At 33.7% G+C, this 11,965-nt stretch overlaps 3 protein-coding genes across 3 annotated transcripts; all 3 read left to right on the forward strand.

Moving 5' to 3' along the window:
- Positions 1 to 359: 359 nt before the first annotated feature.
- Positions 360 to 2,170, forward strand: LOC111622338 (tigger transposable element-derived protein 1-like). Its single transcript, XM_023364697.1, has 4 exons — positions 360 to 459; positions 1,179 to 1,274; positions 1,324 to 1,802; positions 1,847 to 2,170. Exons 1-4 carry the CDS (start codon positions 360 to 362, stop codon positions 2,168 to 2,170), a joined length of 999 nt encoding a protein of 332 aa, XP_023220465.1.
- Positions 2,171 to 6,201: 4,031 nt separating this feature from the next.
- Positions 6,202 to 6,819, forward strand: LOC111622339 (tigger transposable element-derived protein 1-like; the record flags this gene model as incomplete). Its single annotated transcript, XM_023364698.1, has 1 exon — positions 6,202 to 6,819. A coding segment is annotated over one exon (618 nt), but the record flags the coding sequence as incomplete, so codon positions are not given.
- Positions 6,820 to 7,832: 1,013 nt separating this feature from the next.
- On the forward strand, positions 7,833 to 9,643 carry LOC111622340 (tigger transposable element-derived protein 1-like). Its single transcript, XM_023364699.1, has 4 exons — positions 7,833 to 7,932; positions 8,652 to 8,747; positions 8,797 to 9,275; positions 9,320 to 9,643. Exons 1-4 carry the CDS (start codon positions 7,833 to 7,835, stop codon positions 9,641 to 9,643), a joined length of 999 nt encoding a protein of 332 aa, XP_023220467.1.
- Positions 9,644 to 11,965: the final 2,322 nt, after the last annotated feature.

Consider the following 11,965-nt stretch of genomic DNA (forward strand, 5'->3'; position numbering starts at 1 on the left):
GATGGGTCCTTTTCATTACGCAACATGTCAAACATAGTTGGACCTCTCTTGTAAGCCAAGCTGACATTACGTCTTTTGGCTATAGCTGTATATACAGATCTCAAGATAGGGTTGAATGTAATCAAAATCCTTTCAACATCAATACCGTGGTTGTCCCTCAGTGTCGTCATAGAGATGTTGTGAGACATTGTTGCATAGAGATGTTGTGAGATGTTTGTGGCATTCTGAGATTCTCGGAATAAGATTGTGGTAGCCATGCATATTGGCAATCTTCTCAATGCGTGTTAAGAGCATATTCTTATTCATCTACACAAGAGGCACTTAGGGAAGAGTTAACACGCATTGAAAAGATTGCCGATATGCATGGCTACCATAATCTTATTCCAAGAATCTCAGAATGCCACAAAATAGCAGCAATGTCTCACAACATCTCTATGACGACACTGAGGGACAACCACGGTATTGATGTTGAAAGGATTTTGATTACATTCAACCCTATCTTGAGATCTGTATATACAGCTATAGCCAAAAGACGTAATGTCAGCTTGGCTTACAAGAGAGGTCCAACTATGTTTGACATGTTGCGTAATGAAAAGGACCCATCTAACCCGATTAAATTGCCGGGCATCTATCGGATCCCTGTTAGAGATGAAAGATTCAATAGGAATTTGATCTATACAGTGTCTACGAAACGCCCGATGGGAGTAAGAATAAGAGAACACGAATCTGACATATGATACAACAGAGCCACCACGTCACTCTCAGTATATGCTTCTGACCCGGATATTACTGTTGACTTCGCAGGGGCAGCGTTAATAGTCAAAACGACACAGATGGACCACCTCAAATGGCAGGAGGCTATAGAGATATATAAGGCGCACACATCATCTGAATGCATTAATTCCCGGGAGGAAATGGCTCTTTCTTTGGCGTGGCAGGCCGTATTGCATAGTGATTCTTAAGGATTGATTTAATATCTGATGTTGCGTGGGGACACATAACGTCAAATGTAAGAATATTTTATCGTATGAAAAAAGAAAATACATGCGGATTAGAAGATTTAATACGAATATGAACAGCAGAGAACACGACGTGTACAATGCATACGCGATGGACACTGGGCAATCAAACTGTCATCGTTCGTTTTATTTTTATTTTATTTTAAAATTTCATAACAGTGTTCCAGAATAAAAAGAATCCAGCTAGAATACCTGAAGAAGAACACGGAAGGTGTTCAGAAAACGTTTGTGCTTTAGAGTTACCGTTTCACATCGGTTACAGGCTTAAATAAGTGAGTTGTATTATAAGTTATACCACTCTTAGTTTATTGCTCGGAAAATCCAAGAGCATTGAAAAATAAATCTAAAGCTGGCTTGCCTGTGATTTGGAAGTTGAATCGTAAAGCTTGGGTGACAGCTTCCCTTTTTGAGGACTGGTTTGGTCATCACTTCATACCTGAAGGCAAATGTTATTGCCAATCTAAACAAATTCCATTTAAAGTGATGCTAATAATTGACAACGCACCAGGCCATCCCCCTGCAACTTTAACTAATTTTGACCCACGTGTGAAAGTTGTATTTTTGCCACCAAATACAACCAGTTTGCTTCAACCGATGGATCAGGGAGTCACCAAAACATTCAAAGCTTATTACACAAGACGATCGTTTGCACATTTGCATGAAGCTATGAGACAAAACAATGAGCTCTTTGTTAAAGACTTTTGGAAACAATTCAATGTTTTAGATGCAGAGAGAATCATTGGACAATCTTGGAATGAAGTTTCACAAAAAACTTTAAATGAAGTCTGGAAAAAACTGTGTTCTTTTTTTTCACCACTGAAACTCAGGCAGAATCAGTGCCAGAGCCTGATGAAATTGGTAATGTGATTGAAGAAGTTGTAGATCTTGCCAGGCAAATAAATTTAGAAGTGGATAGTGATGACCTTCAAGAACTGCTGGATTCCCACAATCAGGAGCTGACAATTGATGAGCTCATAGAAATGCGTGAGCAAGAGCAAGACATTGAAGAACCTGATTCTTTAGACCCAGTTCAATCAGAAGATAGAATGATGGTTGGTAACTTGACAGATGGCCTCAGTTCAATTGAAAAGGGGTTACAAATTTTAGAAAATATAGACGCCAATGAAGAGTGTATTTCTTCTACAAAATGAGAAATAAAAAAAATTATTAGCACACTATGAGGAAATTTTGCAGGAGAAAACAAAACTTTGAGCCATCAGACAAATTTATTACATTTTTTGAAGCCTTCTACATCAAAATAATTTTAGTTTACAATTTTAATAACATAATTTGTTATATATGTATTATCTAAGATTTTATTAAACATTTTTTTCTAAATTATTGTTTTCTTTAGTCTCTGGCCCTAATTAAAAATAATTTGTATGTATTTATACGTGAAATTATATCCTGACTTACTGAGTTATCGCTTGCTCCCACCTATCACATAAGTTCAAGGTATTACTGTATATAATTACATTGTGCTCCATACATGTAATATATAAACACATAATAAATGCTAATTGTTTATTTCACCTTGAATGGTTACCATATTTTAATAAATAATTGCTCAGTACATAGTATCATTTCTTTTCTTTTTCTGGTTCAAGTAGACATATTAAATATTGTTTTCTGCACAGAGAATATAAAAATGTACAAATGTAAATGTACTGTTTAATGTACTAAAATGAAATAGTACATTAAACAGTACAATAAAATCTGACTAGATAATCATTCTACAGTAGATCCCCCCTGTAACATGGTAGATACGTTCCGTGTTAAATGAATTCCGTGTTGTATGAGTCACTTAAATACATGAGCCAATCACAGCCCGGCACAGGTGCAGTTTAGGGACTATGGCTGTTTGAAAGGTTTTCTTCCATAAAATTAATCGATTCTACACTAATTTGACTCAACATTTCCAAAACACATAATTTTTTGGGAATAATTTATATAAACTATGCTATAAACAAAAAATTGTAGGATTACTTACCGAGTGTGCACCGTTCGACAAAGCAATTGCTTAAGCTCATTTTCATCGCAGAGCGGCTGATCGAACAGTGGGCGCGTTTTCTGATAAGTTATTTTTCTGAGAAAAATTCGCTAAACTTTGGAGACATCATTAATAAAAATATAGTTTTTATGGCCGTTGAATAATAAATGTTTTTCAGTAGGTTCAGTGCTTGTTTAAACTCAACGGTTTGTGCAATATCTGCTATTGGTCCAGATTCGACCAATCCTGTCACAACACAAGTCGGCGATGATGTTTTACCATGTTATACGAGTCTCTTTTAGCGTGTTATATGAACATGATCGCAATTTTTTTCCCATGTTATACAAATCCGTGTTATATGAACCCATGTTATAGGGGGAGTCTACTGTACTTATCTACTTTAAAAAATTACTAGGTTCAGTTTCATGCTTAATTTCAATAAAATATAATTAGGAAGAGAGTACTAACAGAAAGATGCAGTTTTGTTATTATCTGATTAATACTGTATTATCATTATTATACATTTTTAATTTAACATTACAGACATATTCAAATATATTTTTAATATTTAGTAAAGAACAAACAAATAAAATCTTTTTATCTATATATATAAAAATGAATGTATGTCTGTCTGTTTGTCCTTCATGCATTACCACACCGTTTATCCAATTGCCATGAAACTTTGGGAAGTTGTTTTAATATACTCCCGCAAAGGTTTCTGGCATAGTAGGACTGCCATGAAGCTTTGGGAAGTTTTTAATACACTCCTGCGAAGGTTTCTGGCATAGTACATTTATCCTATGATAGATGGCGCGCATTTATACTGTGTGTTCGATCGATTTCAAATTGTGAAGGCTATTTCCCCCTTCAAAAAATCTCTCTATGCATTTGTGAACTGTTATTTACGATATTTGTAATAATTTTTACTCACTTACATTGAACCAATTTACAGTGTGGTACGATAAACAATGAAAAAATAACGAAAAACAGTTTATCAGGTTCCTACAGTTTTAGCTCGTAAATTCGAATTTACGAGCTAAAACTGTAGGAACCTGATGAAGAGCACAGAAGGGGTTTGAAAACGTTTGTTTTTCATTATTTTTTCATTATTTATCATACCACACTGTAAATTGGTTCAGTGTATGTGATTATTATTGAGATGTGGTGAGTAGTTTGTAATAATTTTTGTTTAATCACTGTATTTCAACTTTTTTTGCTAATTATGTATTCGCTTGAACTTTGTTAAAACCTTAACTGTACCCTGAACAACAACCGAAGTTGTAGGAGGAAATTCGCCTATTTTACCAATCTAGGTATCCCCCCTTTTCCAAATTTTAATATCAACTCAAAATAATTTAAAAAGACAAATTACAATAAAACGGTTTATTGTCCAACTATCAGAAATTTCACAACATGCCAAGGAAGAGAGAAAGGAGCAATTNCTGCAAAGGAGCAATTTTTATATTAATAAAATAATATAAAAATTAGATGCAAAGAAAAGATGCAGTTTTTTCCTAAATTTAGGTGCAACTTTAGGCAGGATTTATGTTACATATAACAATAATTGAATTAATGACTTTTTGTGCAAATAATAAAATATTTTAAGAGAACTAAAATGGATTGTATTTTTACACATTCAAATTTGTATTTCTTAACTTTCAAAGATACAAAAATTCCACATTTTTTAAAAATATGATAGGTATGTACATAACTAGCAAAACTAACAAACATAATTAAAATGTTACTCATTGCTATCGTAAAATAAAAATAAATTATAACTAACAATGTTGTGCATTTCTAAATTTTTAAATACAAAGTTGCACCTTCTTTCAATACTCACTGAAACAAGTGATATATACTTCATTTTAATCCTAAATTCTACACTGTCTTCCTTCAACTAATTTCTCAATATCTGGAGTTTTTGCCAAACTTTGTTGCAATTTGTCTAATGTGAAACCATACAATTTGCTCCTTGCTTCCTGTATGTTTTCCATTGTTGTTCAGAAGGAAGCTTGTTGTCTTCTAGCTGTTTTATGCTTTAGTGCAGAAACTTAAGTGTGGACACAACACACTCATCCTAAAGTCTAGTTTCCTTTATTAACATTTTAATGTGTAAGAATTCTGCTAATCTAAATCAATTAATAAACAGAAAGTGATAAAATAAAATTCCTTGTAAAAACTTTCTCATGTTTTTAAAGCTAAACAGTACTTTCTGAATACACTTCTAACTTCATATTAATAGTATCATATAACAAAAGATGTTTATATTAATGACAATTTTTAATCACATAAATAAATATTTTTGCAATATATTATGCTTTCATTCTAATTATACCCATTTCAAAATGTCTATGAATTTCCACAATTAATTAAATAATTAAGCCTTCTAAGTCCCCAGAGGATAAGAAGAGTAAGTAAATAAAATGAAATAAATGAATAATGAGATAACTGTACTAAATAAAAATATATAAAAAAGCAAATTGATTAAGCTATCTTCATCTATATGCAATAAAGAATGATAATTTTAAATTGCAAATTTTTCTCAACTTATTTTTCTCATTTTGGAGTTAACTGGATATTTTAAATTTATCAATATTATTGCAACCTAAATATACATTATTAGAACTGCTGTACAGAAAACAAATTAATTGTATAACAGTGGTTAATTTTATTAAAAAGTAAAAACAAAACAAAAATTAATAAATAATATTTCATAATCAGCATAATATAAATTTTTTTTCCATTTATAGTATTTTAAAATGAATACTTTATGCATTTTAAATAGTTTTTTATAATAGAAATATACAGTAATACCTCGACTTGTGCGATTTTCAAATCTTGTCGCTTTGTCTTTTGTTTGAGCACCACGCAACTCTTGATTACTCACTCCCTCCACACTATTGTTCAGCTTACATGTTCGGATGTGTCGTGTGGAATCAATGCATAGCTACAATTTATTTTGTGTTATTTATTTCCGTGTCTATTATATCTACAGAGACTTGAGAGACTACTATGTCATCTAAACAAAGTAGAACTGATTCTTCTGCATCAAACAAGAAAAGAAAAACTTTATCTTTCGAATGTAAAGTTAGCATTATTAAAGACTTCAATAGAAAAATGAAAATTTGTGAATTGACAAAGAAGTTTGATCTACCGGAATCGATGGTCAGAACAATTACAAAAGGTAAAGAAAAAATTCTTGAAGCTGTGAAAAATGCTCAATCTTTAAATTCAAGCATCATTCGTAAACGTCACAGTATTATCACTGAGATGGAAACAATGTTAAAATTATGGTGTGATAATCAAGTAAATGTGAAAAATTGTCCTGTTGATCAAAACACGGTGTGCTCTCAAGCTAAGCTGATTTTTGAGAGATTGAAAGAGGATGCTGGAGAGGTGGCTAAAGATGAAGAGTTTAAAGCTAGTGATAGTTGGTTCAGCCAATTCAAAAGTCACTGTAATTGGCATAGCATTGCAGAAAGTGGAGAGACAGCAAGTGCTGATAAAGAAGTTGTGTCTTACTATCCAGAGAAATTTAAAGCTATTATAGATGAAGGTGGCTTTACCAGCCAAACCATATTCAATGTAGATGAGACTGATCTGTTCTGGAAGAAGATGCCTAAAAGAACTTTTATCGTGGGTAAAGAGAAAACCTTTTCAGGTTTTAAGGCTGCCAAAGATCAATTGACAGTGATGGTTGGTGCGAATGCTGCTGGTGATTGTATTATAAGTTATATAACTCCTACATGCACACTGGGTTGTATAATAAAACTCCACTTACTTAAGCCTGTAACCGATGTGAAACGGTAACTCTAAAGCACAAATGTTTTCTGAACACCTTCCGTGTTCTTCTTCAGGTATTCTAGCTGGATTCTTTTTATTCTGGAACACTGTTATGAAATTTTAAAATAAAATAAAAATAAAACGAACGATGACAGTTTGATTGCCCAGTGTCCATCGCGTATGCATTGTACACGTCGTGTTCTCTGCTGTTCATATTCGTATTAAATCTTCTAATCCGCATGTATTTTCTTTTTTCATACGATAAAATATTCTTACATTTGACGTTATGTGTCCCCACGCAACATCAGATATTAAATCAATCCTTAAGAATCACTATGCAATACGGCCTGCCACGCCAAAGAAAGAGCCATTTCCTCCCGGGAATTAATGCATTCAGATGATGTGTGCGCCTTATATATCTCTATAGCCTCCTGCCATTTGAGGTGGTCCATCTGTGTCGTTTTGACTATTAACGCTGCCCCTGCGAAGTCAACAGTAATATCCGGGTCAGAAGCATATACTGAGAGTGACGTGGTGGCTCTGTTGTATCATATGTCAGATTCGTGTTCTCTTATTCTTACTCCCATCGGGCGTTTCGTAGACACTGTATAGATCAAATTCCTATTGAATCTTTCATCTCTAACAGGGATCCGATAGATGCCCGGCAATTTAATCGGGTTAGATGGGTCCTTTTCATTACGCAACATGTCAAACATAGTTGGACCTCTCTTGTAAGCCAAGCTGACATTACGTCTTTTGGCTATAGCTGTATATACAGATCTCAAGATAGGGTTGAATGTAATCAAAATCCTTTCAACATCAATACCGTGGTTGTCCCTCAGTGTCGTCATAGAGATGTTGTGAGACATTGTTGCATAGAGATGTTGTGAGATGTTTGTGGCATTCTGAGATTCTCGGAATAAGATTGTGGTAGCCATGCATATTGGCAATCTTCTCAATGCGTGTTAAGAGCATATTCTTATTCATCTACACAAGAGGCACTTAGGGAAGAGTTAACACGCATTGAAAAGATTGCCGATATGCATGGCTACCATAATCTTATTCCAAGAATCTCAGAATGCCACAAAATAGCAGCAATGTCTCACAACATCTCTATGACGACACTGAGGGACAACCACGGTATTGATGTTGAAAGGATTTTGATTACATTCAACCCTATCTTGAGATCTGTATATACAGCTATAGCCAAAAGACGTAATGTCAGCTTGGCTTACAAGAGAGGTCCAACTATGTTTGACATGTTGCGTAATGAAAAGGACCCATCTAACCCGATTAAATTGCCGGGCATCTATCGGATCCCTGTTAGAGATGAAAGATTCAATAGGAATTTGATCTATACAGTGTCTACGAAACGCCCGATGGGAGTAAGAATAAGAGAACACGAATCTGACATATGATACAACAGAGCCACCACGTCACTCTCAGTATATGCTTCTGACCCGGATATTACTGTTGACTTCGCAGGGGCAGCGTTAATAGTCAAAACGACACAGATGGACCACCTCAAATGGCAGGAGGCTATAGAGATATATAAGGCGCACACATCATCTGAATGCATTAATTCCCGGGAGGAAATGGCTCTTTCTTTGGCGTGGCAGGCCGTATTGCATAGTGATTCTTAAGGATTGATTTAATATCTGATGTTGCGTGGGGACACATAACGTCAAATGTAAGAATATTTTATCGTATGAAAAAAGAAAATACATGCGGATTAGAAGATTTAATACGAATATGAACAGCAGAGAACACGACGTGTACAATGCATACGCGATGGACACTGGGCAATCAAACTGTCATCGTTCGTTTTATTTTTATTTTATTTTAAAATTTCATAACAGTGTTCCAGAATAAAAAGAATCCAGCTAGAATACCTGAAGAAGAACACGGAAGGTGTTCAGAAAACGTTTGTGCTTTAGAGTTACCGTTTCACATCGGTTACAGGCTTAAATAAGTGAGTTGTATTATAAGTTATACCACTCTTAGTTTATTGCTCGGAAAATCCAAGAGCATTGAAAAATAAATCTAAAGCTGGCTTGCCTGTGATTTGGAAGTTGAATCGTAAAGCTTGGGTGACAGCTTCCCTTTTTGAGGACTGGTTTGGTCATCACTTCATACCTGAAGGCAAATGTTATTGCCAATCTAAACAAATTCCATTTAAAGTGATGCTAATAATTGACAACGCACCAGGCCATCCCCCTGCAACTTTAACTAATTTTGACCCACGTGTGAAAGTTGTATTTTTGCCACCAAATACAACCAGTTTGCTTCAACCGATGGATCAGGGAGTCACCAAAACATTCAAAGCTTATTACACAAGACGATCGTTTGCACATTTGCATGAAGCTATGAGACAAAACAATGAGCTCTTTGTTAAAGACTTTTGGAAACAATTCAATGTTTTAGATGCAGAGAGAATCATTGGACAATCTTGGAATGAAGTTTCACAAAAAACTTTAAATGAAGTCTGGAAAAAACTGTGTTCTTTTTTTTCACCACTGAAACTCAGGCAGAATCAGTGCCAGAGCCTGATGAAATTGGTAATGTGATTGAAGAAGTTGTAGATCTTGCCAGGCAAATAAATTTAGAAGTGGATAGTGATGACCTTCAAGAACTGCTGGATTCCCACAATCAGGAGCTGACAATTGATGAGCTCATAGAAATGCGTGAGCAAGAGCAAGACATTGAAGAACCTGATTCTTTAGACCCAGTTCAATCAGAAGATAGAATGATGGTTGGTAACTTGACAGATGGCCTCAGTTCAATTGAAAAGGGGTTACAAATTTTAGAAAATATAGACTCCAATGAAGAGTGTATTTCTTCTACAAAATGAGAAATAAAAAAAATTATTAGCACACTATGAGGAAATTTTGCAGGAGAAAACAAAACTTTGAGCCATCAGACAAATTTATTACATTTTTTGAAGCCTTCTACATCAAAATAATTTTAGTTTACAATTTTAATAACATAATTTGTTATATATGTATTATCTAAGATTTTATTAAACATTTTTTTCTAAATTATTGTTTTCTTTAGTCTCTGGCCCTAATTAAAAATAATTTGTATGTATTTATACGTGAAATTATATCCTGACTTACTGAGTTATCGCTTGCTCCCACCTATCACATAAGTTCAAGGTATTACTGTATATAATTACATTGTGCTCCATACATGTAATATATAAACACATAATAAATGCTAATTGTTTATTTCACCTTGAATGGTTACCATATTTTAATAAATAATTGCTCAGTACATAGTATCATTTCTTTTCTTTTTCTGGTTCAAGTAGACATATTAAATATTGTTTTCTGCACAGAGAATATAAAAATGTACAAATGTAAATGTACTGTTTAATGTACTAAAATGAAATAGTACATTAAACAGTACAATAAAATCTGACTAGATAATCATTCTACAGTAGATCCCCCCTGTAACATGGTAGATACGTTCCGTGTTAAATGAATTCCGTGTTGTATGAGTCACTTAAATACATGAGCCAATCACAGCCCGGCACAGGTGCAGTTTAGGGACTATGGCTGTTTGAAAGGTTTTCTTCCATAAAATTAATCGATTCTACACTAATTTGACTCAACATTTCCAAAACACATAATTTTTTGGGAATAATTTATATAAACTATGCTATAAACAAAAAATTGTAGGATTACTTACCGAGTGTGCACCGTTCGACAAAGCAATTGCTTAAGCTCATTTTCATCGCAGAGCGGCTGATCGAACAGTGGGCGCGTGTTTTCTGATAAGTTATTTTTCTGAGAAAAATTCGCTAAACTTTGGAGACATCATTAATAAAAATATAGTTTTTATGGCCGTTGAATAATAAATGTTTTTCAGTAGGTTCAGTGCTTGTTTAAACTCAACGGTTTGTGCAATATCTGCTATTGGTCCAGATTCGACCAATCCTGTCACAACACAAGTCGGCGATGATGTTTTACCATGTTATACGAGTCTCTTTTAGCGTGTTATATGAACATGATCGCAATTTTTTTCCCATGTTATACAAATCCGTGTTATATGAACCCATGTTATAGGGGGAGTCTACTGTACTTATCTACTTTAAAAAATTACTAGGTTCAGTTTCATGCTTAATTTCAATAAAATATAATTAGGAAGAGAGTACTAACAGAAAGATGCAGTTTTGTTATTATCTGATTAATACTGTATTATCATTATTATACATTTTTAATTTAACATTACAGACATATTCAAATATATTTTTAATATTTAGTAAAGAACAAACAAATAAAATCTTTTTATCTATATATATAAAAATGAATGTATGTCTGTCTGTTTGTCCTTCATGCATTACCACACCGTTTATCCAATTGCCATGAAACTTTGGGAAGTTGTTTTAATATACTCCCGCAAAGGTTTCTGGCATAGTAGGACTGCCATGAAGCTTTGGGAAGTTTTTAATACACTCCTGCGAAGGTTTCTGGCATAGTACATTTATCCTATGATAGATGGCGCGCATTTATACTGTGTGTTCGATCGATTTCAAATTGTGAAGGCTATTTCCCCCTTCAAAAAATCTCTCTATGCATTTGTGAACTGTTATTTACGATATTTGTAATAATTTTTACTCACTTACATTGAACCAATTTACAGTGTGGTACGATAAACAATGAAAAAATAACGAAAAACAGTTTATCAGGTTCCTACAGTTTTAGCTCGTAAATTCGAATTTACGAGCTAAAACTGTAGGAACCTGATGAAGAGCACAGAAGGGGTTTGAAAACGTTTGTTTTTCATTATTTTTTCATTATTTATCATACCACACTGTAAATTGGTTCAGTGTATGTGATTATTATTGAGATGTGGTGAGTAGTTTGTAATAATTTTTGTTTAATCACTGTATTTCAACTTTTTTTGCTAATTATGTATTCGCTTGAACTTTGTTAAAACCTTAACTGTACCCTGAACAACAACCGAAGTTGTAGGAGGAAATTCGCCTATTTTACCAATCTAGGTATCCCCCCTTTTCCAAATTTTAATATCAACTCAAAATAATTTAAAAAGACAAATTACAATAAAACGGTTTATTGTCCAACTATCAGAAATTTCACAACATGCCAAGGAAGAGAGAAAGGAGCAATTAAATAATTAAAATTATAAAGGATTTAAAAAAATATATAAA

This window comes from Centruroides sculpturatus, unplaced genomic scaffold (genome assembly GCF_000671375.1).
Source record: "Centruroides sculpturatus isolate CEXI.00-Female unplaced genomic scaffold, Cexi_2.0 scaffold7, whole genome shotgun sequence".
Lineage (NCBI taxonomy): Eukaryota > Metazoa > Arthropoda > Arachnida > Scorpiones > Buthidae > Centruroides > Centruroides sculpturatus.

Coding starts and splice junctions, on each gene's coding strand:
- LOC111622338 (XM_023364697.1), top strand. CDS start 360: ATGCATGGCTACCATAATCTTATTCCAAGAATCTCAGAATGCCACAAA. Junction 1,275..1,323: donor AGAGTTACCGTTTCACATCG/GTTACAGGCTTA, acceptor TACCACTCTTAG/TTTATTGCTCGGAAAATCCA. Junction 1,803..1,846: donor CACAAAAAACTTTAAATGAA/GTCTGGAAAAAA, acceptor ACTGAAACTCAG/GCAGAATCAGTGCCAGAGCC.
- LOC111622340 (XM_023364699.1), top strand. CDS start 7,833: ATGCATGGCTACCATAATCTTATTCCAAGAATCTCAGAATGCCACAAA. Junction 8,748..8,796: donor AGAGTTACCGTTTCACATCG/GTTACAGGCTTA, acceptor TACCACTCTTAG/TTTATTGCTCGGAAAATCCA. Junction 9,276..9,319: donor CACAAAAAACTTTAAATGAA/GTCTGGAAAAAA, acceptor ACTGAAACTCAG/GCAGAATCAGTGCCAGAGCC.